Source organism: Monocercomonoides exilis, assembly GCF_001643675.1.
Source record: "Monocercomonoides exilis strain PA203 chromosome Unknown scaffold28-1221067, whole genome shotgun sequence".
Lineage (NCBI taxonomy): Eukaryota > Preaxostyla > Oxymonadida > Polymastigidae > Monocercomonoides > Monocercomonoides exilis.
Window position 1 is genome coordinate 849,978 of NW_027150573.1, and position 23,313 is coordinate 873,290.

General features: G+C 39.9%; 4 protein-coding genes across 4 annotated transcripts; 3 read left to right on the plus strand and 1 right to left on the minus strand.

Annotated features, from left to right (window-relative positions):
• Window positions 1-479: 479 nt before the first annotated feature.
• Window positions 480-6,196, minus strand: MONOS_5170 (uncharacterized protein; the record flags this gene model as incomplete). Its single annotated transcript, XM_067875296.1, has 3 exons — window positions 480-5,284; window positions 5,365-6,025; window positions 6,088-6,196. 3 exons carry the CDS (start codon window positions 6,194-6,196, stop codon window positions 871-873), a joined length of 5,184 nt encoding a protein of 1,727 aa, XP_067725760.1. The 3' UTR covers window positions 480-870.
• Window positions 6,197-6,367: 171 nt separating this feature from the next.
• MONOS_5171 (putative ubiquitin specific protease 12) lies at window positions 6,368-13,592 on the plus strand (the record flags this gene model as incomplete). Its single annotated transcript, XM_067875297.1, has 13 exons — window positions 6,368-6,474; window positions 6,537-6,603; window positions 6,683-6,773; window positions 6,837-6,964; window positions 7,032-7,178; window positions 7,371-7,522; window positions 7,690-7,807; window positions 8,024-8,139; window positions 8,333-8,453; window positions 8,661-11,171; window positions 11,348-12,100; window positions 12,492-12,776; window positions 12,943-13,592. The coding sequence occupies 13 exons, from the start codon at window positions 6,368-6,370 to the stop codon at window positions 13,309-13,311; spliced, it is 4,965 nt and encodes a 1,654-aa protein (XP_067725761.1). The 3' UTR covers window positions 13,312-13,592.
• A 101-nt stretch (window positions 13,593-13,693) lies between these two features.
• On the plus strand, window positions 13,694-15,037 carry MONOS_5172 (putative 14-3-3 protein; the record flags this gene model as incomplete). The annotated part of the gene is made up of 3 exons (XM_067875298.1): window positions 13,694-13,763; window positions 13,850-14,156; window positions 14,236-15,037. The coding sequence occupies 3 exons, from the start codon at window positions 13,694-13,696 to the stop codon at window positions 14,615-14,617; spliced, it is 759 nt and encodes a 252-aa protein (XP_067725762.1). The 3' UTR covers window positions 14,618-15,037.
• Window positions 15,038-15,471: 434 nt separating this feature from the next.
• MONOS_5173 (putative nucleotidyltransferase domain containing protein) lies at window positions 15,472-21,776 on the plus strand (the record flags this gene model as incomplete). Its single annotated transcript, XM_067875299.1, has 6 exons — window positions 15,472-17,171; window positions 17,478-18,367; window positions 18,484-19,665; window positions 19,882-20,177; window positions 20,364-20,474; window positions 20,677-21,776. 6 exons carry the CDS (start codon window positions 15,472-15,474, stop codon window positions 20,788-20,790), a joined length of 4,293 nt encoding a protein of 1,430 aa, XP_067725763.1. The 3' UTR covers window positions 20,791-21,776.
• Window positions 21,777-23,313: the final 1,537 nt, after the last annotated feature.

Genomic DNA, 23,313 nt, shown 5'->3' on the forward strand with positions numbered 1-23,313 from the left:
TTATTGATGAGATAAAATTGAAGATAAATGCAAAAAAGACAATGAAAAATGAAAATAAATGACTGCTAAAGGAGGAAAAGTGAGAGGGAAGCATGCCTCGTTGCGCATTTGTAACGTCAAATAACTCTTCTCTCCTTTTGTTCGAGAAAACATTTTCATGGCATATCGTTTTCCCGTCTCAAGGTCTTCCACAAGATGAACCCTTTAAAAATGAACAGATTCGTTTAGTGAAAGGAAATTCGAAATGAGAAACACAATAAAGAGTAAAGTATAGAAACATATAAAAGTCTTATTCTGACTCTAAAAAAACAAACTTTCCAAAGCCACCTTCCCCAATTTGCGAGATCACTTTGTATTTGATCATTACCGCCTTTTTATAATGATTGCTTTTATGCGCAACCAGAAAAGGCTCTGAAAAACCAAAGTAGAATAATAAATGTTATTATGGAAATTTCGAATTTGAAACTTAATTCGTTCGGATTTCAAGCAAGCATACAATTATTCTAGAATATTAGCTAAAGTGAAATATGAACAGATAAAGCAAAATTAAAATAATTTTACAATTTAATTTCTATTTTTTTTTTTTTTTTTATAATTTTTTTATTTAACAAACAAATAAATTTTTTTAACAAAAATAAACCATTTAACCCCAACAAAAACAGCAAATTCCTTGCAAAAAACAGATAAATTATAACGGAAATATAAAAGAAAAAGAAAATACCACAAAATTTAAAAGATATAAGCGAGATTTTAATAAAAAAGAAATATAAAAATAATTTAACCAAATTCAATAATCCAAAAAATATCCTTTTCAATTTATCACAAATTTCTAACAAGAAATTTATTTTTACATTTTCTTTTATTTTATTTTCAAATAGCTTTTCCATAATATCCATTCTTCATCTGAGGCTGAGGATTCTGTCCCAAAGAAGAAGAAGAAGTAGAAGGCTGAGCAGAAGAAGGTAAAGGTAAAGGCAAAGGCAAAGGAGAAGGAGAAGGAGAAATCAATCTCTCACTTCTTCCAACCGAAACTCCCACAAACTGGATGAACCGCCCCAGCAGCTCGATGATGCCGTCTGCGCAATCCTCTGCCGACTTCTGTGAGATGTCCACGACGAGATGGGAGACAGCGTGGAAGAAGGGCTCAGAAAGTGAGAGTTGTGTCTGCAGCGCCTGCCGTGGCGACGGTGCGCTCATAAACAGATGGCGCAGCGGGGCCTGAGGATTCGGGTGAGGAGAAGCAGAAGCAGCCCCTTCTGCTTTTCTCTTCGCCTCCCACGTGGCAATCTCTTCTCTTCTGAACTGCAGCGCCCGCAGCATGTTCTGCTCCATGCTGCACCGGCAGAACACAACTGTTGCTCCAAACGGGCGAGGAAACAAGGCAGCCACATCTTCTTTCTTCAGCTCCAGCAGCTCACACGGAAACTCCACCACTCCTTTCAGCCTTCCGCTGGCTATCAAATTCACCGTCTCCTTCATCTCTGCCTTGAGCGCTGTGATGAGGCTGTTCTCGCCCATCGACCGCTGGTAGACAGGAAGAGGGCATTTGAGGCGCTTTTCGGTGAGTTCAGCTACGTCTGTGAAGGAAGTGTGGAGTTTGGCAGAGAGAGAGCGGGAGATGGATGACTTGCCGATACAGGGCACACCGATGATGATGATGGGGATGGAGGAGAGGAGAGAAAGAATAGAGGAAGAGGAGGAGGAAGAAGAAGGAGAAGAGGAAGAAAGGGGAGAAGAAGGGGAAGAAGAAGAGAGAGGAGAAGGAGGAGCAGAAAGAGGCTGCTGTTGTTGTGCAGGGGAAGTTGAAGAAGAAGAAGAAGAAGAAGAAGAAGAAGCATTTTGTGTGTCCTTTGTCTTTTCGAGTGAGTCGTGTGTTGCATTAGAGATGGCAGGGGAGACAGACGTGTTCAGAGACAAAGGAAAATCAACAGCAGAGTGAGGGCGAGGAGCAAGGGCTGTGCGGAAGGAAGGGGCAACAGGCGAACGAGAGGCTGTTTTGGAGGCAGAACGAGAAGAGGAGGAGGAGGAGGAAGAAGAAGAAGAAGAAGGGAAGAGAGATGATGTGAGAGAAGAGAAAAGAGAAGGCAGAGAAGAGAAGATGACAGAAGAGAGTGTGGAGAAGATGAGATAGCTGTAGTGTCTGAGGGCAAGCGACACAGCAGACTCAGTGATTGTCTTCCCAACAGAAGCAGAAGAAGAAAGAGAAGAAGAAGGAGAATGAGAAGAAGCGGATCGAGAAATAGCAGAAGAAACCGAAGAAGATGCGGTCTTTGCGAGTGATGATGCGACTTCTCTTGCAGCCTGTGCAGTGACTGAGTCAGCCCCCTTCTCTATCCACTCCACAGGCACAGCTGCCAGGCTCACTGCCCACCGGGGAAGGCCCAAGCTCTGCCCCGACTGCCTCACCAGGGAAGACAGCTTCGCATTTCTTAGCCCCAGAAAGGAGAAGACAGAGGCAGCTGCTCCGACAGACAGGGAGATGGCGATGCCCTGGATGCCAGCTGTGCCAAAGAAGAGGCCGGCGAATGTGCTGACGGTTGAGGACATCGCAATGCCGCTGCTGGCAGAGAGGACAAGTGCCAGCGCTGTCCGCAGCTTCCGCTGGATGCGCACGCCCAGCGGGGCGATGGAGGACTTGTGGGTGGCTGAGGGAAGAGAAGAAGAAGAAGAAGAAGAAGAAGAAGGCATCATTCCCTTTTCCATCAGACTGGCTTTGTTTTCGTGTGTTTTTTGCTTTTGATTTTGAACTGGTTTGTCTTCTGCCATTTCGATTGCCTTTGTTTTCTCTGCCATCTTCATCATCATCATTTCTCCATTTCCATTGCTTTTCCCTTTCCATCCCTCGCTCTCTCTCCCAAGCACAATCCCTGTTCTTTTTGATCCCCCGCTCTCTTTCTCCTTTCCTTTCTCCTTCTCCTTCTCTTTCCTCACGTCCTTATTCATATTCTTGTTATTATTCATTTTATTCCTCTCCCCTGTGATCACACTGTCCAATGTCTTCACTCTGTTCTTGTCTGTCTGTGTGCGCAGAAACACCACACAGCGCGTCGCATCCAGCTTCTCAAAGGCAACTGTCCACAGCTCATTCAGCCAGGGCTGGCGGATCAGGGCATACAAGGGGGAGAGTGGAGAGAAGGAAGAAGGAGAAGGAGAAGAAAGATAAGAACAAGAAGAAGGGAAATTAAGTGAGGGTGGAAGATAGCTTTGATTAGCTGACAGAGAGAAAGAAGGGGAAGCAGCTGGGAAAGCAAGGGAAGTCTGCATTTTCTGGTCAAATGAGTGCAAATGAGCAATATCTGAAGCATTTGGAGCGTTTGAAGCAGAAGTTTTAGTTTCTCTGCCTCCTCTCCCGCTGAATGAAAAGGGGGCAACAGGAGGTTGCTGATGCTGCGATGTGCTGTGTGGAAGAGTGACGATGGTGGAAGGAGAAAGCAGATGAGACATCTTGCTGCTCAGCCCTGCCAGCCCTTCCTCTTCTTCTTCGCCTATCCATTTCCCTCCCCTCTCCTTCTCTCTTCCATCCTTCATCATCATCATCACTCCGTTTTGTGTTGTTTCTGTTGTTTCATCATTTGATTTCATTCTCCTTGTATCATCATCGTAATTAGCATCAGCATCTACAGCATAAGCAGAAGAAGGATAAGCATAAGTAGCAGACGTTGCGTGTGTCGCAATCTCGCCTGTCAGCTGGGCAGCTGCGTCTGCGTTTGCCTGCTGCATCTTCTGCATCAGCCTGGCTGTCTCTGAAGGATCAGCTGTTGGTGGAGGAGGTGGGGGCTGTGAGTAATCAGGGGAGTCTGTAAATGATGAGGAGGAGAATGATGATGATGAATTTGTTGGTTGTGTGTTTGATGAAGAGTCAGAAGGAAGATAAGAGGAAGAGTGAAGAGGAGATGGAGGAGATGGAGGAGAGGAAGTGAAGGAGGAGAAAGAAGACATTGATGGAGCATCGGAAAGAGGAGGGGCAGATGGCTGGAGTGAGGAAGCTGATGAGTTGCAGTTATAAACATCATCAGAAGGGGAAGAAGAAGAAGGAAAAGAAGAAGAAGAAGGGGAAGAAGAAGGTGCAAATGAAAAAGCAGAAGAAGAAGCAGTAGAAGGAGGGGCAGATGACGTGTATGTTGTGGATGGAGGTTCAGGTGATGTGAAAGGCAGCGAAAGAGAAGTAGTGGCAATGAAAGGAGACGAATGATCAATCAGAACTTGCCCAATCTGCAGTGGAGGAACAATTATTGGCACATTTCTGTCATAATCAACTAATATCTGGATATCTCCTTCATCCTCATCCTCATCATCATCGTCATTGTCTTCTTCTCCTCCTGCTTCTTTTGCTCTGACAGCATCGTTTTTCCCAGTGAATATAGTGTTGCTTTTATTCTTCCTTGTAGTCGAATGAGAAAGCAAAAAAGGCTCCTCAACTGACGACGACGACGACGATGATGATGATTGAAGCAAAGGTTGTTTCATTCCACCCATTTTACTTCCATTTCCCTTTCTTCCACTCTGCCCCACTCCTCCTTCTCTCCCATCTTTCTCCTTCTCCCTCACAACTCTTATCTTCACATTGATTCCTTCATTCACTCCGCCCACATCGCATTCATTCCACCCGCGCTCTCCCTCCACCGACGGGATGTGGTAGAAATGCGACAGCCAGCACCACTTCTTCATCACCCGCGCCGACAGCTCCTCAAACTCCCTCCTCCTCCGCTCGCCTTCCCTCAGCGCACCGCCTGGGATGAAGCAGGCGTCGTTGGCGAAGCTGAAGGCGACGGCGGAGTTCTGCCGCACCGTCTGCGAGCCGCAGAGCATGAAGAGGAGGCAGATGTGGCTGGAGAGGAGGAGAGAAGAGAAGGTCGAGGAGTGCTGGTAGAGCGACAGTACGGTGGAGAGCGGGGGGAGGAAGTAGGAGACGCTGGCTGGGGCAGAAGACAGCTCTTCGACGGATGGATAGAAAGGAGCATATGACAGAACAACTTCCTTTGTATTGTCTGAGGCTGAAGCAGAAGAAGAAGCAGAAGAAGAAGAAGCTGAATCAGAATGCGAATCAGAAGTTGAGTCCGTGCTCTTCTTCTCGACAACCGAGACAGGAACAGGGGGCAGCCCTTTCTTCAGCCCAACTTCTCTGCCAATCCGCTCCCTCCACATGCACCCCATCAGCGGATGCATCAGCACAACAAGATGGAAGGGACCGTTGGTTCCTGTGTCGCGGAAGCGATGGAACGGAGGGATTGTCGCCTCTCTCGGAGTCAGCGGCTTCCAATCAGACGCTTGCTGAGAAGGGAGCCTGACAATGAAATAAACAGCAATCAAGGGAAAGATAAAGATGTGCTGTTAAATAAAATAATAACTTTCATATTTTCACACTCTTTGTCTTTGTTTTGTGTTCCTCGTTCTGACTTGTTGGATTTCTTGCTGTCTTGTTCATTGTTTGAACTTTGAGAAAACATTTGTTGCTGATGTGAATTTTTCCTTTGTAATTTTTGATGAATGGCTTCTTTTTTCTTCATTCTCTTGTAGGCTGAATAAGTTGTTGGAAGTTCGATGCATATTCGCTCGCATATATCCCTGACTTCATCGAGCCATTTTTCAGCTTCGGGATTTGAAGATATTATGGATCTTCGAGGTTCAAAAACAGAAGAAGTCCAGATATCATCAGTACAAAAAATTGGTATTGTTGGAAGCGTCACTTCGACGATTCGCACAACTACTCCTCGCAAAACTACTTTGTGTACTACAACGTGCTGCGAAACTTTGATTGAAAAATGTGTTGTTTCCATTGCCTGATATGAGCGCAAAGCTTCTCCCGAAAGCTTTGGAGGCGAAAATAAATGTTCCCAAGTCCCACTTTTGAGAGTTTGGACGGGGTTCGTTAACCACTCAGCAGGGATTCCAAGAGTTGCAGCGGCTGTATGCGATTTTCCACTCCCCGGTGGTCCAAGGAATAAAAAATTTGCTCCAGCAATTCCTAATTTTCCAAGCTCTTCAAGGACATTCTTTTGTACTCCATATATTCCATTCAAACCATCTTTTATTATATATGTTATAAAATAAGACTTATGCATTATTGACAGAATAATCAGTAAAAACCTTGATTTGATGGCTGCTCACTTTCAACGGGGAAATACTCCGCATCATCATTAATAATGCACCATTCATCTTCAAACAGTAAATTTTCAGAAATACCAGAATAATTCATGTATTTTCTTCCACAATAGTCAGCAATTGGTGAATTGATTTATTTATTGCAGGAAAGATCATTCTTTTATTCAAATTCTTGAATTTCAACAAATATGCTATTCTAGTTGAATTATTACCCATTGCACATATAATCACATAACAAATAATAAAGAACCATAATTATAAAATAATGTTAGATCCAACTGAGGAAGAGATTTTCGAACACACTTTCGAAATATCGTATTCTCCAGACAAACATATTAAAACGAATTCTGTCGAAGCCTTTGGGAAAAAATGGTTGGAAAAAATTTGCTTTTTGACTTGATTGTTTTTTCTTTCTTCATTCATTTAACCAATAGGAGAATTTTTACACGTCCAGGTGACGGAGGTTATTATGGATTTCAAGCATTTTTCCTTGATTGCTGCGTTTGAAGAACAATTTTTTTAAATTACGAAATGCTTGTTTTTTTTTCCAAAAATTTTCTATTTTCATCGATTTGAACAGTCTTTCGATGAATATGATAGCATACCTTCACCAAAATTGGCGTTCGCCATTATTCTTTTGAATAAAAAGAACTCGAAATCCATTGTTAGATGTATGAAAGCAATATTTAAAATATCGAGCATTTGATAAAGTCGTATTTAATTTGAATAAAAAGCCGGCCACCATATATTCTCTCGAGATGAACGCGATCAAGGATGGTGGGACTTAATTTATGCAGATCGTTTAACAGAAGAAGATGGATTTCTTTCAAGAGGGAAAATTTCATGTCAAATTAGACTTATGGTGTGTTTTGTAGCAATGTACAAATTTTTTCATCTTCTTCGTTTTATTTATTATACGCAATTTTTAGAAATATTTTGTTGGGTTTGAAGAATTTCTTGTTCCTTCAAGAAATGCAAGAAGCGAAACAGGTTGCGTGGGATTACTGAATCAAGGAGCGACATGCTACATGAATTCACTTTTACAATCAATGTATCATATTCCATTGTTTCGATGGGTGTGCATTTGAAAATTTTATAAAAATTTGAAGAATTCAAAATAAAAACTTTTTTCATTCATGATAATATTTGCATTCATTAATTACTTCGTTTTGCTCAAATCCTTTAATTGTTATTGCTGTTGTTTTTGTTTTTTGTATTTTTTTGCTTGCGACATTATTTTGTTTTCGTTCGCTTATTAAACTTTGCAGTGCGTGTATCACATGCCTCGAGATGCTGATATCCCGCATTTGGATGATGACGAAAACGAAGAAGTGGCAACATCTTCGAAAACACGAAACTTGCCAAAATTAGCAGAAGCTCTGCAGCGTCTTTTTTTCAATTTGCAGGTTTCACCGCGAAGGTGTGTTTCTGCCATTATTTATTATCGTTATTATAACTTCAATTTTTTCATTGAATAAATTTTCCGCTTTTGTCAAATACGAATGGTTTTTTTTTTTTTTTTTTTGATATCGGTTGCAACAATTGCAATGCATGAACCACAATGTTAACAACCAATTCTTGTGATAGTGTCTCCACACGAGAACTAACTGAGTCATTTGGCTGGACAGGAGCACAGGCATTTGTGCAGCACGACGTGAACGAGCTAAACAGGCTTCTGTTGGATGAGCTGATGAACAAAGTCAGCGTATGCTAGTGAAGATAACAGGATTAAATGCTGCAATGCTATTTGATTACTTTATTTGTCGTTTTTAAAAAAAAATTTTTTTTAAAGCTTTTGCTTTGAATGTTGGATATTTTTATTCATAATCTCGATTACATTTTTTGATTACGTACATATAATGCATATCTTTCTTATTTCCATATTGTGAAATGATGCATTGATTTCAAACATAATTTTCAGGTGACTCCAATTAGAGGCTGCTTCAATCACATATTCGAAGGAGTCACACTGAACTCCATCCGATGCATTGACGTTGATTACTCGTCTTGTCGCACTCAAACATTTCTTGATATAAAGTATGTGAGGATTGTAACAGTCTTTTTAACCATATGCATTATAAAACATGCTAATAGCTGTTCTTTTTTTTTCCCCTTCATTTTCCTTCTTTCCTTCCTTTTCTTTTCTTTTCTTTTCTATTTTTTCATTGAATTTGTAATAATCATTTATTTACTTATTTATTTCGTTTTCAATGAATATTATCCATTTCAGTGTTCCAGTGAAAGGGTTTCGTTCACTCGAAGAAAGTTTGGCTGCGATGACAGAAGAAGAAACGCTGGAGGGGAAAAACATGTACAATGCAGGAAAATATGGAGAGCAAAGAGCAAAGAAAGTGTGAACATTGCTGCATTGTTGCGTATTCATTCAATTATTTATTTATTTATTTATTTATTTATTTATTTATTTATTTATTTATTTATTTATTCATAATGCTATGTTTGAATCAAATTAATATTATGACAATTATAATTATAAAACCCAAATAAACACTTACTTGTTAACCGCATGCCAAACACCAAACTGCAACCACATCGAACAGTCAACCAAGTTTCTGTATCTTCCACCGGTTCTTGATCTGAACCTGATGCGGTGGGAATACGACATCGAGCGAGAAATGATGATGAAGATCCACGACAGATTCGCGTATCCGCTGGAGATTGACATGAGCCCCTACATGGTGGACATGAGCGACAAGGCGAAGGCAGAGCTCATCCAGCAGCGCATGCGGGAGGATGCAGAAGAACAGGAGAACAAGAAGAAGAAGAGAGAGGCAGCGCTGATGAAAGGCGGGGCAGACGCCGAGCGGGTGTCGAGGGAGATGGACGAGGAGAAGGCAAAAGAGGAGAAGAAGAGAAGAATCGAAGGGATGGGCCTGTCGAGCGAATACATCCAGAAGTTCGAGTTTGCCTTTCAGAAACAGCTGCAACGATACGCCGAGCAGAAAGGAATGCTTTCTTCATCATCATCAACACCTTCTTCATCATCTTCTTCCTCTTCTTCAGCTCTGCTGTCGTCACTTGTTGCAAAGAGCATCGAAACGGCAAAGGAGAAAGCTGAAAGCAAAGCGGACAAAAGTGGATTTCCACAAACACAACAAAAGCCCCTCCGCAGACGTCGGCGGAGAAACGGTGTTCAGAGGAAAGAGGAGCACATCGACCCGCTTCTGCCTCTTCCGCCGCCTCCCGACCAGTTCTCTGTGGAGTCGCTGTCGTATCCGCGCTTCCACTCTAATGTGTATGTGCTGCATTCTGTGCTGGTGCACTCAGGGTATGCACAGGGCGGGCACTACTACGTGTATACACGTCCAAAGTGCGACGACAGATGGGTGTGCTTCAACGACGACATTGTCGAAGAGGCAGAGGTGAGCGACGCGGTGAAGGCGAACTTTGGCGGTGCGAAAAGGAGGGTGCGGGACATCTATGGCGGATACCGCGAGGCTCCGAAGATCTCGTCGGCGTACATGCTGGTGTACCTGCGGAAGGATCTGGTGCCACAGCTGATGGGCAACGTGGAGGAGAAGGACATTCCCAGCCACATCGTCGACTCCATCCGCTCGATGCAGGAGAGGAAGACGCTATCGATTTTCCAGCTCTTCACGAACAGCTCGCTTATGAAGACGAACGCGAAGGGGAATGCAGCGGTGTTTGACCACACGAAGCGAGGAGCCGGTTCAATTTATCTGAAGAGGGATGCGACGGTGGAGGAGCTGCGGGACAGCATCGAAGACTGCACGGGGATTGAGCGAAGGAGGATGCGTGTGTGGAAGCTGGTGGAGGGTGCAGTGGCTGAGCAGAACGGGCTGAGCGAGGTGATGGCGCGGGAGAGAGAGCTGGAGGAGAAGATTAAGCAGAGGGTGCTGACACGCAGGCAGTACAACGAGGAGCTGAAGAGGACAGATGCAGAAGAGGAGCAGATGAGGCAGAAGGCGAGGAAGAGGATGAGAGGGAGACTGAACGTCGAGGGGAAGAAGAACCTGGTGCCCATTCTGTTTTTGGAGCCTGATCCGAACGAGGTGGAATACGAAGATGAGGAAGAGGAAGAGGAAGGAGAGGGAAGCAATGGAATGAAAAAGGAGAAGGAGAAGGAGAAAGAGAAAGAGAAGAAAAGTGAGCAGAAGAAAGGAGAAGCGAATGAAGATGACAAGATTTTGGATGAAGACATCCGATCGATAGCACGTTTTGGGTGGTCTGGAGTGAATTGTCTGTATGTGGAAGATGTGGAAGACGAGTTAAGTGCAATGCATTTGTCATCTGAAGCATTAACATCTGCATCTTCTTCTTCTTCTTCTTCACCTTCCTCTTCTTCCACCCCTTCTTCTTCTTCCTCTCTCGTTTCCTCAAGTACCCAGTCGAAGCTTCTGCTTGTTCGTTATTTTGACAAGAAGAAGAAGACAATACATTTCATCGGGTGTGTTGAATATGGAGACGATTCTGAAGAAGTTGTTGGGCTGATGCCACAGCTGAGTGCATTGCTATCACATTACATTACAGAGAAGGAGAAGAAGGAGAAAATGAAGGAGAAAGAGAAAGAAAAGGAGAAGGAGAAAGAGGAAGGGCAAGCAGAGAGAGAGAAAGAGGAAGAAGCGAATGTTGGAAGCAGCCAAATGAAGCAATTCAGCTGGAAAGACGTGCTTTTGTTCAAGTTTGAAGGGAAAGTGAAAGAAGCAGTGCATTTCTATGGTGTGCAGAAAGAAGGAGGAGGAGAAAGAGGAGGAGGAAGCAAAAGAATGGAAGACGTGGTGGATATGACACAGCCACAGTCGTTTGCAAGCCAAGGGATTGAAAATGGGTGTGAGCTGCTGATTCAGCTGGCGCTGACTGAAGAAGAAGAGAAGGTGAAGGAGAAGATGATGAGGAAGAGGAGAGGGGAAGAAGAGGAGAACGAGGAGGAAGGAAAGGAGAAGAAAGAAGAAGGAAAAGAGGAAGAAGAAAAAAAGGAGGAAGAAGAGGAAGAAGAGGAAGAAGAAGAGTTTGCTATGAATGCGTTGGAATGGCAAGATAAGAAGGACAACGAATTAATTGTTCAGTTCAGAGATGTTAATAATGCAGATGTTTGTTCAACTTTATTTATTTATTTATTTCAATGCAAAATTTATCTCTCACTTTTTTTTAAAAAATAATCACTTAAACTACATCTTTGTAAACAAACACATATTAATCCATGACTCATTCATTCATTCATTCATTCATTCATTCATTCATTCGATTCGATTGCTCATTCATTCAGCTTCCGGCTGTCTCCTTCCCGCTCGACCGTCGGATGACTGTCTCTTCTCTTCTCCGCTTCTTGTCTCGCAAGTGCAACGCCCCCGCCGACCACATCCGTCTGTTCACGATGTCGTATGCTGCAGACACCATCTCCCCAGTCAAGCTGGCAGACCCCAAAACACACAACCAGAGCATCATGTCACTGTGCTTTGTGCAAATGTACAGCGGATACTCATACTACCGCAACTACAGCCAGACCGTGCAGCGGCCGATCGCGTTTCAGGTGCTTGAGGACGAGACAGTGAGTGAATATGAGGGCAAAGAACACTTAATGCTGCCTGTGTATGACCAGCTGGCGAGGAAAGTGTGCGAGGTGAAGGCGTCTGTGCCGTTTGGGTCGAATGTGGGCGCTGTTCTGATGGCAGTGCGGGAGAAGCTGATAAGAAAGCAGCCGAAGAAAGGCACTTGCACGAAAGTGGTGATACAGAGATTGAGTGAGGAGAAAGAAGGGGAAGAAGAAGAGAGAAAAGAAGGGGGAAAAGAAGGGGAAAAAGAAGAGAAAAAAGAAGAGAATAAGGAAGAGAAAGAGAAAGAGAAAGAAGGATCAAAAGAGATTAAGATAAAGGAGTTGAATGAAGACATCGACCTGTGGACAGCGCCGCTTCGGATAGTCAAAATACCGGCAGCGGTAGTGAAGTATAAGATGCTTGTTATGCAGAGGAATTTGAAATGGAGAGGAATTATTGAGCAAAATACAGTTCTCAGAGCAGAGGTTTGCAGATAGAAAATGGAAGAAAGAGAAGAAAGAGAAGAAAAAGGAAATGAGAATGCAGATGTTATTTATTTTTTGTGATGTTTGAATTTTGAATGCTTTTAAAACTGTATTCTCTCTCTTTCTCTTTCTCTTTCTCTCTCTCTCTCTCTCTCTCTCTCTCTCTCTCTCTCTCTCTCTCTCTCTCTCTCTCTCTCTCTCTCTCTCTCTCTCTCTCTCTCTCTGTCTGTCTGTCTTTCTCTTTGTCTTTCTCTGTTATGCACATAATTTACTGATTCATTTGTTTATTGCAATCTCAATGTTTTATTTGAATTTCTGCTGCAAATCTTTCTGTGAAATGACAAAATGACAAAACGACGAAATGGCAAATGATTGTTCATATCCCAATCAGTTTGTGCCTGACAACCAGATCAGATCAGAAGATGTGGTGAAGACATTCGAAGAGCGCAAAGAAATACGCAGCCGGCTGAACATGCCAGACGAGACAGAAGAAGAAATGGCTGCGCTTAAGGCGACCGAAGAGGCGCTGATGAAGAAAGCGAAGGAGAACGAAGAGAAAGTGTGGAGGCTGTTGCCTGTGCTTTTGATCAAGAAGAGTCCGAATGCAAAAAAAATGGAGGATCAATACTTGTCCATTATTCAGCCAAGTTCAAGCTTTTATGTGAGATTTACGAAGGTGTGCAAAATGGTTTTTGATGATGGGAGACGAAACGAGAGATAGAAAGAGAAAGAGAAAGAAGAAGAAGAAAGTAATTTTTTTTTTTTTTTTTGAATAGAATATGCTGCTTATTTACGGTCTTAACAAACATTTAATGTTATTTATTTATTTTTTTTTTTTTAAGGGAGACGATAAAAAAGATCTTCTGTCTGAAGTTGTGAGGGTGATGCGCTATCATTTGGATGTTGGCGAGCTGGGCTCGCTCACTTCGAGTTTGTATTTCAGATCATCAGAGCCCCAAAATTATACCTGGTTAGTAAATACAACACCGGAGAAATTGTGGGAGTATATGGAAAAAATCTTGATAGAGTGGACCAATAAAAGATCAATTGAGGTGATCTTTAAAGACAATTTCCAGAAAGAAGAACACAAAAGTGAAATGCTTGATCTTATGATTGCAGCTAAAAATGGTGTATCTGCCAAAAATAAAGATTATAATAGAAATAATCATAAAAAGAGACGCAACGTTGGACTTAAATTGGAGGCTACATAATAAAGGATGAGAGTGAAACGATACAGACTTCAAATTATGGGTTTACGAGAATTGCAATCACTACATTATATTTCTCTTAAGCTTTCATTTCATTCGATTGAGAGAATGTGATGAAAAGTCATTTTCAGTGAAACAGTTTTTCATTTGACTTTATTTTTCGTGGAAATGCACAGGCTTGTTTTCGATTTTTTCTTTCTAACTTTTTTTTATGTTGTTGTTGTTGTTGCAAAAAGTCTGATATCAATACGGATAATCGTAAAAATTTATCATTCACAAAAAGTTTTGCCAACTTTCTTATCAAACAATGGGTGATTGATCGATTGAGGTAAAAAGGGTATTTATTAGATCTAATCGGAGTTCAAAGATTGATCAAAGCAACAAAATGACAGCAGATCAAAGAGCTGACCTTATCTATATGGCTAAATTGCAAGAGCAATCTGAGAGATATGAAGGTTCGGCTTTATTGTTTAATTTACGTTAAGTTGAAAACTTGAATATTTTAAACAAAATTTTTAATGTAATTTTTGACAAAACTTAGAGATGGCTGAAAGCATGAAAACTGTGGCAAAGATGAACACAGAATTCACAGCTGAAGAAAGAAATCTTTTTTCTGTTGCATATAAAAACGTGATTGGAACCCGGAGAGCTGCCTGGAGAATTATCTCTGCCATCGAGCAAAAGGAAGAAGGTCGCCAAAATTTGGTCAATGTTCAACGTATTAAGGATTACAGACAAGTCATCGAGTCGGAATTGACCGATATTTGCAACGAAATCTTCCAATTGATCGATGAAAACCTTATTCCAAATGCAACATCTGGAGAATCAAAAGTCTTCTTCCACAAAATGTTTGTTAATTCTCAAAGTTGTTAAATTTATGTTCATTTTTTAAATGTGAAAACGTTTTTGTTTGATTGAATACATTAGGAAAGGAGATTACTGCAGATATATGGCAGAGTACACCACTGAAACAGTCAGAAAGGAGGCAGCAGATAAATCGTTGCAAGCTTATCAAGCAGCTTCATCTGTTGCGACAACTGAACTTCCTCCAACTGATCCAATTCGTCTTGGACTTGCGTTGAACTTCTCTGTCTTCTACTATGAAATTCTCAACTCACCAGATCAAGCTTGCCAAATGGCAAAGCAAGCATTTGACGATGCCATTGCAGAATTGGACACACTTACAGAAGAATCATACAAAGATACAACACTTATTATGCAGCTTATCAGAGATAACCTTACTCTCTGGACAAGTGACGCACCTGCTGGTGATGAAGCAGATGGTGAGGCTGGAGCAGAAGGACAATAAACAACCATACTTTTTCCTTTCTCCTTCCTATCCCAACAAAAACGAATCATTTTCTTTCTTGTGTGAGGGTAAGTGAATGAAGATTTTTCCCGACCCAATGTTAGTCTTCATAATTGTGTGAGTTTTTTTGTTGTTGTTGGTTCCCATTTCGTAATTTTGTGCTTGCCCATTTGTAACCTTTTTCATAATTATTATTTTTGTTTTTTTGAAAAATCATCAAGAATATTTTCAAATAATTCAAATATGCTTTGTATGTTATTAATATTTTTTATTTAAAAAATTAAATAAAATAAAAATAATTTGTTTTTAAAAAAGAAACTCAGTTCTTTATTTTGTGATGCAGATCATGAAAGAGCAGATTTTTATAAAGCAGAAGGACAATCTTATTGTTTTCAATAATGGTCATATTTTTAGCTTTATCACAACATATTCTTCATAAGCTGTCGTTTATGTATCGTTGCTTTTGGAATTTTTTTTTCTGATGAATAATCTTCAGTCACATGTTGTTTTTGCAAAATAAGAGAAAATAATCACATGTTTTTTTTTTTTTGACTTCAACAAGCCTTTCAAAAAGAGTTGCACGAAAGTGTTTTCGATTTCAGAAAGCTTTTATATAATTTGCTTTTTATTTTTTCACTTTGTTTAAAAAAATGAATAAACTTTTAATTTTGAATTTTTCTCTGAAATTTTCAACTTTATATGAGATAATAACTATTTGTAATTCGCGATATTTATAGTAATGTATGGAAAACATCATATCATTGCTGAGATCCTTGATTCAGTTTTTCATTTATAATATTAAGGTTAATATCTTGATCTATTTTGGATTGAGTGTGTTGGAGGCTGAATATAATATGACATCTCAAGAGCCGTCTTCTGACGATAGCTACAAGAAGGTGTCACAGGATGTCGTTGAGCGAATGTACCAGAATGAAGTTCTTCTCCAACAATCTACTGTTGATGATAATATTGGTAATAAATCAATACAGAGCTCTGAAAATTCCATTATTGAATCGCTTAGCATAAGCGCCCCTCATTCTCCAAGTGGAGTATTTTCGTTAATAGTTTCAGGTCAACGTCTTAATGATGGAAATGCTCCTATTTCACCAGAAGATTCTTCACTTCGTTCATATGCATGGACACCTCTTCATGATCAAAGTCAAGAAACGCATATGATTGGTCCATCATATGAATCTTCTGCTTTTATTGAATCTCCCATGATTGGCTCAACAAATAGCGTTCATTTTCTAAAATCTTCATCTTTAGTGAAAATTCCTGCTCTTGCGTTTGATATGACAGATAATGTACAAAATTATCAGCATGCTCATGGCTGTGCATCTCAAGCTCTTATGATTCCAGAAGAAAATGAAGTTATAAGTATGAAAGAAGGATCTTGTGATCAACTCACTTCTTTAACACAGCAAATGCAAACAGAAACTGTAAAGGATGCAACTGTTCGAACAAGTAGCAGACAATTGAACAGTGCATCTTTTAATAGCGTTAAATCACAAGATTTTGAGCAAAATTGTCAAGATATTCTTGATCAATCAAATATCGTATTATCAAAGTCTTCTCAATCTATTGTTGCTTTTGAGGAGCAGCCGCATGACCATGCAAATAAAGAACCTAATGGCGTTATCTTATCAGAAGAAATACTTGGAGGGTTATCTCATTCTCCACTTATTTCTTATTCAATGTCGCCTACAACTTCACCATATACCCCACCAACAATGTCTCTTTTTCCACAGGACTATCGTCAAGCAATTCCCAACAGTTCTCTTACCAATTCATCTGGGTTTATTGATAGAACACGGCCATCCGCTGCACACGCATTCTCGGCATTTTCTGTGAATGTGACATCAGAACAGTCATATCTTCCATCGCAACCAACTTCTCAATATCAGTCTGTTTCTCTTCCACCACCTCCTCTTCCTCTTCCCCCCTTTCCTCCACCTCAGGCAAAGCATGCCTATAGTTCTTTGCCGTTGTACAATTCAACATCCGTCGCCTCTTCTTCTTCGCCTCCGTTATCCTCACCAAGTTATCCTCCGGGTCTTCAGTTGCACAATCCACCTGGACTAACACACTTATCACTCGAAAAGTCAAATTCAGCAGCACAGCCGCTTATCAGACGCCATGACGTGCATCGTCCACTTGATTTCTCTTTGTCTGCTTTGCCTCCTCCGCCTCTGCCACCTCCTTCTCACGTAACTTCTGCAGCGCAAGTGCATTCCTTCTCTTCAGCTCGTCAGGGCTCTCTCAAGCAGACTCGGCAGCAGGCAGCAGGAACAGGACACAAGCCATATTCTGACGCAGCAGCAGGAGCAGCAACAAAAGTTGGCTATCCTTTTTCTGTCTCTTCTTCATCCTCTTCTTCTTCTTCTTCTTCCTCCTCCTCCTCTTCTTCTTCTTCTTCTGTTCTTGCTTCATCATTTGACTCGCCTTCGCGACAGATTGCTGCTCGTTCTTCTTATTCTGCTACTAAATTTAATGTTCCTTCAAATAAAACTCCAAGTTCTCCTCTGTTGCTGCCTTCCTCTTCGCCTATTCGCCAGTTTGCACCTCGTATAGCATTATCTTCAACTCCCTCTGATATACAGCTCTCTTTGGCTTCAACTGTAACTTCTCCTTCTCCTTCTCCTCCTCCTCCTTCTTCTTCTTTTTCATCATCCTTATCATCATTATCTTCCTCTTCCTCCTCCTCCTCCTCCTCCTCCTCCTCTTCTTCTTCTTCTTCTTCTTCTTCTTCTTCTTCTTCTTCGGCATTATCAAAATTTCCTCCTTCCTTTTCCATTGTACCTTCTCTGCCTCCGCTTCCTCCCCCTCCTCCACCACCACAATATTGCTTGTCAACCGCAAGGATGGTCTCCCCACGAACTGCGTCTTCTTCTTCTTCTTCTGCTCCTTCTCTCTCATCCTCTGTCTCATCTTCCTATGTGAGCGCAGAATGTTCAGATGTGGAGCACCCGTTGGACAGCAGCGAGGGCAGAAGAGAGAGGTGTGACGACTCGAAAGCGAGAGTCAAGGCAGACGCTGGCTTCCTCGTCTCTGCTGCTCCGTTTGATGGGCAAAAACCTTCGGGACACAGACACACCCGTTCATCGTCTTTGAAAGCTCAGCCAAAAAGATTCTTGTCGCTCTCAGGTTCTACTTCATCTTCAGCAATTTCTTCTTTTTCTTCTTCCTCTTCCTCCTCCTCTTCTTCGTCATCATCATCTTCTTCTTCTTCCCCTGTTTCAGTTTCTTCGGTTTCTTCTATTTCTTCCATCTCCTCTTCTTTGAGCAGTCATTCACTTCCTCTGCCTCCACCTACCTCTCCTTACAAGCGTGCTCCTTATCCAACTGCCCAGCCCTTCGCTTCCAATTCCCCCTCTTCCCTCCAAACTCCTGATCGCTTGTCAAATCAGTCTTCCTTCTTCCCTTCTTCTTCCTCTGCTTCTGCTTCCACTTCTTCTTTGTCTTCTTCTTCTACTTCTTCTTCTTCAACTACTCCTTCTTCTTCCTCTTCTTCCTCTTCTTCTATTATGTCTGCTCCTTCTCCTTCTCCTTCTCCAGCCACCCGCCTCACACAGAACCCAGCTGTTGCACTGAGCTCTTCCCAGCTGCAAGTGCTGGAGAGAGGAATTATGTCTGTTGTGTCTAACCTTCTCCCGCTGCCTCCTCGTTCTGTTGTCGCAAACAGCATCTTGAACGACGTGAAGGCGCTGGTGCAGGAGTTATATCAAGGCGTGCTTATTTTGTTTTTTCATTGTTGATTGAGTAATGGTATTATTTTGTTCTTTTTATTTTTTTCCTTCTTCTTCTTCTTCTTCTCTTCCTCTTTTATTTATTTGTCTATCTATCTATTCATTCATTCATTCATTCAGATGCCACTGTGGATGTCAAGATCTCAGGCTCGTATTTTTCTGGGCTGTGTCCTCCGCTCTCCAATCTCGATCTGGTTGTTATTCCTTCGATAGCAACACCTCTTTTACGCATGTCACTCAGCCAACTTATTCCCATCCTGTCTAAGAAGTATGTGCTGAAGAAGAAAGCAGAGAACGAAAGGGCAGACAGAAAGAAGAGAGAAGGGAGATGGAGGGATATGATGAGAGAGAAAGAGAGAGAAAGGGAAAGAGAAAGAGAAAGAGAGAGAGGGAAAGAGGCAGAGAGAGAAAGAGAGAAAGAGAAGGAATGGATGCGAAGCAGAAGGAGTGAGAATGAAGTGGGCAAACTGACAGTGCCACAGAAAGCTGATCTGATTGCAGCCAGCTCAGCATTTGAGACACGTCCATCTTCAGTTGCAGGCTCAGAGGATTCATCCAACCCAGCTAATGTTGCTCCTTCTCGTTGTACCTCTGCCTCTTCTGCCTCTTCCTTGTCTTCTATATCTTTTGCGTCTTCAGCGTCTTTCGCATCTTCCTTGCCTTCTCAAGCAGATACCCCTTTCGCTGCTCATTTATCTGCTCCAGCGCCTTCCTCCAAAGCAGCCATGAGTTCAGACAAACATCCAGTGAACACTTTCTTCGATGATGTCTGCAACGTCTATGAAATGGATGGGCTGCAGTGTTACTACGACGAGAGAGGAAATCTGGAGAAGATCGGCTTTTATGTCCCTCTCTCGTCAACAGGCCCTTCTGCCCATCCTTCCATTGCTCTGCCTGCTCCTTCTGCTCCACCCACAAATGCAGGGATGGGTTCTGCTGCTTCTTCTTCTGCTTCTTCTTCTTCTGTTTCGTCGGCTTCTTCTTCCCCTTCCTCTTCCTCTTCCTCCTCCTCCTCATCATCTTCTTCTTCTTCTTCCGCTGCTCTTTTGCCAATCTCAGATGCCTCACCATTGCCTTCCTCGTCTTTTCTCCCTTATTCTGCCTATCAGACAGCGTCGATGCCTTCCTGCTATTCTTCCACTTTGACTCATCTGTACTGCCTGATCACTCTGGACAATGTACCTTTCCTTCATTACTCCAATCTGCTTCATTTGTATTGCATCACCGACTCGCGCTGCCTCCAGCTCGGCTTGTTTATTTTGCACTGGGCAAACGCGAGAATGCTGGACAGAGAAAATGAAGGTGTGTGGCTATTGCCTGTGTATTTGGGTTGATGAAATGAGTAAAAAAAGGATGGTGACATTGTTAAACGTTAATTGTTTATAAATCAAAGAAAAGATGGATTAGAAAATGAAACTTTGCTATTTAAACAAAAATATTATTTCCAATATTTAATATTCTTATATATTTAATTTTGTTCATTTTTCTTGTATATTTTTTTATCAATTGTGCAATCAGGCTGTCTATCACCCCGCTGCTTCATCTGCTTGGTGATCTTTTTTCTCCAGCAGTGTGATCCGCCAGTTCTGCCCTCCTTCCAGTCTGAGTCTATCATTGCACTTTCCTCTTCGTTTGTGCACACCACAGTCAATCAGATGGTCATCCGCTATTCGACCGACCACCACATCTGGCGGACCAAAGGAAGCACTGCCAGCAATCGGGAATCAATGGCTATGCTGGTCATAGACTTCTACAACTTTTGGCTCTACCACTTCCACCCGAACTCACAGGTGGTCAGCATTCGGCTTGGCAAGGTGTGAAAAGATAGGGAAGATGGTGCTATTGAAATATGGTAATATTTTTTAATGTGATTAAAAGTGCCTGTAAAAAAAATCTTGTTCAATTTATATATATTTGGAATATATAACCTTTTTTTTTTTATATATGAATATGCATTCATAATTATTCTTTTTGTGCACACAAAATATTCATATGTTTAGTTTTTACATCGGAATGACTGTATCTGGAGGCAAACGAAAAAGGAAGGGAAATCAACTCATTTGTTTCCAATTGAGGATCCATTTGACAACCAAACAGACATTGCTTCATCTGTATGCTTCTTTCTTTTTATTATTTGATGGTTGTCTTATTATTATTATTTATTTACTAAACTTTATTTTATTTTATTTTATTTTATTTTATTTTATTTTCCTTCTTGTTGTTTGCGTGCACAACTGTCCTTCTTCATTATGTTCTATTATTTAATCCATCCAATTGATCTGTCATCATGTGAATGTGTTTTATTCTGCTAAGCTGCAACCACACAAACTGCGAGAGCTGAAAAACGAGCTTCTTCGAGCACTGATGTTTCTCGTGAAGGGGCAACCCCTTCTTCGATTGTTTGAGCCAAAAAAGAGAAAGAAATAAGCAAACATGCTTGGTCTTTTGAGCAATTTAACTTAAAAGGCATTTGATATTGCAGGTCAGAGGAACTATTTCTTTAGTGATTAAAAAGACAAATGAACAAAGTTGTTTGCGAAAAAGGACAAAATGGAAAAGAAATACGCAAAAATGTGGAGGGACATATTTAAAATCCTGTTCATAGGAACAAATACGAAGCATTTTACAATGAAATAGATATTTTTTGGATGCAGAGAAATGTCTATGAATAAATACTATTAATTATTCATTGTCCATTTTTCTTTTCTTTTCTTTTCTTTTCTTTTCTTTTCTTATTATCTTTTCTGTCGCTTTCTATATTTTTATATTAATGTTGGTGAAAGTTAGTAGTGTTCGATATGTATTTGTGTTAAATCATTCCTTGTGGTTTATTACTAATCTGACAATGTATGTATTGTATCGCTTGTCAATTTATTGACTTATATTTTTTGATTATTTTGCATGATTATAACTTTCGACTGATATCAATCTGCTTTTTCTGCTTATTTATTCTCACAATTGGAATATCCAAAAAAGAACTAAGTTTTATATGTTCATAAGGATATTAACCAAAAAAGCACGTCACATTGTTACTTTATTTTCTGAGTTCTTATTTTGCTGCCTTTGCTGCTGTAATGTTTGATTGATACTTTTGTAGAATCCTTAAGCGGTCATTGCTGCAGTTTATTATTTCTTATGCTTTTCTAATATTTGTCTTCTTCACTTATGTTTTTAAAATTCTTCTGCTTCTTCTAAATTGACGCTACTTTCGATTAGCAATGTTTCTTTTTCTAACACTTTCATTCTGAATCTTTTATTTTCACAAAACGCATTCTTAGCTTTATTAGCATGAAATAAAAATTATTTATTTTCAGGTGTTTGTCGTATTTGTTCATTCATCGTTTATGGTGATGATTGGTTTACACTTTGCAGATGTATTTATTTTGTTTTTCTTTTCTTTCACACAAAAAAAAAAACTTATATTTTGACTTATTTTCCATTTTTGTGGTTTTCTATGGATCCTTCGAGCTATCGCCTCATGGTTTCATAGAATTATTATGTTCAGTCTTTTTTCGAATTATTTTTATTTTATTTATTTTATTCATTTTATTTTTGACATTTACTGATTTGTATTAACAGACTACTACTGTTTTTGAGTTTTTGTTCTTTTCTTCTATTTTATTCGCTTTTGTTTATTCGTCGAGTCTTTTTTATTTTAATTTAATTTTTTAAAATCTGTTCAACTAGTTTTTCCTTTCCTTTTCTTTTTTTTTTTTTTATTTTATTTTTTTTTTTTCTTTTCTTTCCTATTTAAATGAATTCAAGTTTATTGAATCGATATTATTTAGCTTTTTTCCCAAAAAGAAATCTGAGACGTCAAATTTAAAACTATATTTTCTGGACTGCTTCAGTTGTTGAAGATATAATGTTCCATTTAATTATCTTTTTTCATTGAAAGCATTCGAAACAAAATCTTTTTGATGCTTCCTCGTTTTGTTTTTGTGATTAGGTTCCTTTGTTTTCTTTTCTGAAGATAAGTTTACACTTCTCCCTCCATTATTTTTTTGATTTGCTTCTTTCTTTCTTTCTTTCATGTTTTGTTCTTTTCTATTTTTTCAGCTATCGTTTTTTTTATTATTTGTACTTGATACCTCTATGACTTTGAATTGTATTTGTTCCTGATCATCTTCTAATGTAGTTTTCCCTCAGGCTGACGAAGTTAATTTCATTCACCACATACGTCAGAATTTGAGACTGATATTGGTTGATTGATTATTTTTTCAATTAAAAAAGACATCACCCTTTAAAAAATATACCTTTCTTTTTTTTTATTTTTGTTATTTTTTTAAATTTTTATTTGATAAAAATTTTCAAAGAGAGGGAAAAATTAAAGAATGTGTATGTACTTGAAATGGAAAGATAGCAAATTGATAACTGTATCAGGCTCTTCAAAATAATATGCTTGGTACAGCGTTGAAAAAGAATATAAATTTATCAAACTTTTTTTCTTTCTTTCGAGATGTAAAATAATAATAATATGGAAATTTTTTTTTTTTTTTTTTTTTTTTTGTGAACAATTTTTCCCAAGCCAAATATGTTATGTGATTAGGAACAAAAAACCTTTTAAAACTTTAATTGGGAGTAGTTTGAGAATGAATAAAAAACGAAAAATTTACATGAATAAACAAATAAATTGTGTTGATATTTTTGAAATCGACAATTTTCTTTCAAAAGATTCAAAATGAAATGTTGTTTCAAACACATTCAAAAGAACAATTAACAGAAAAGTCACATTTTGTGATTATTTTTCGAGAATTTATTTCAACTTTTGGCTTTAGAAACACTTTCAATTGATTTAATTCCAGAATAAAAAATATCCAGCCAATTGCATAAAAACAATTAATTATCGAGAGCGCGAAAATATATGGGTGATTATTTTTGAAACACCATTTTTTCTGTTTGAATATTCGGTTTGAATATTAGTTTTGAATATTCATGAATGAACGCTGA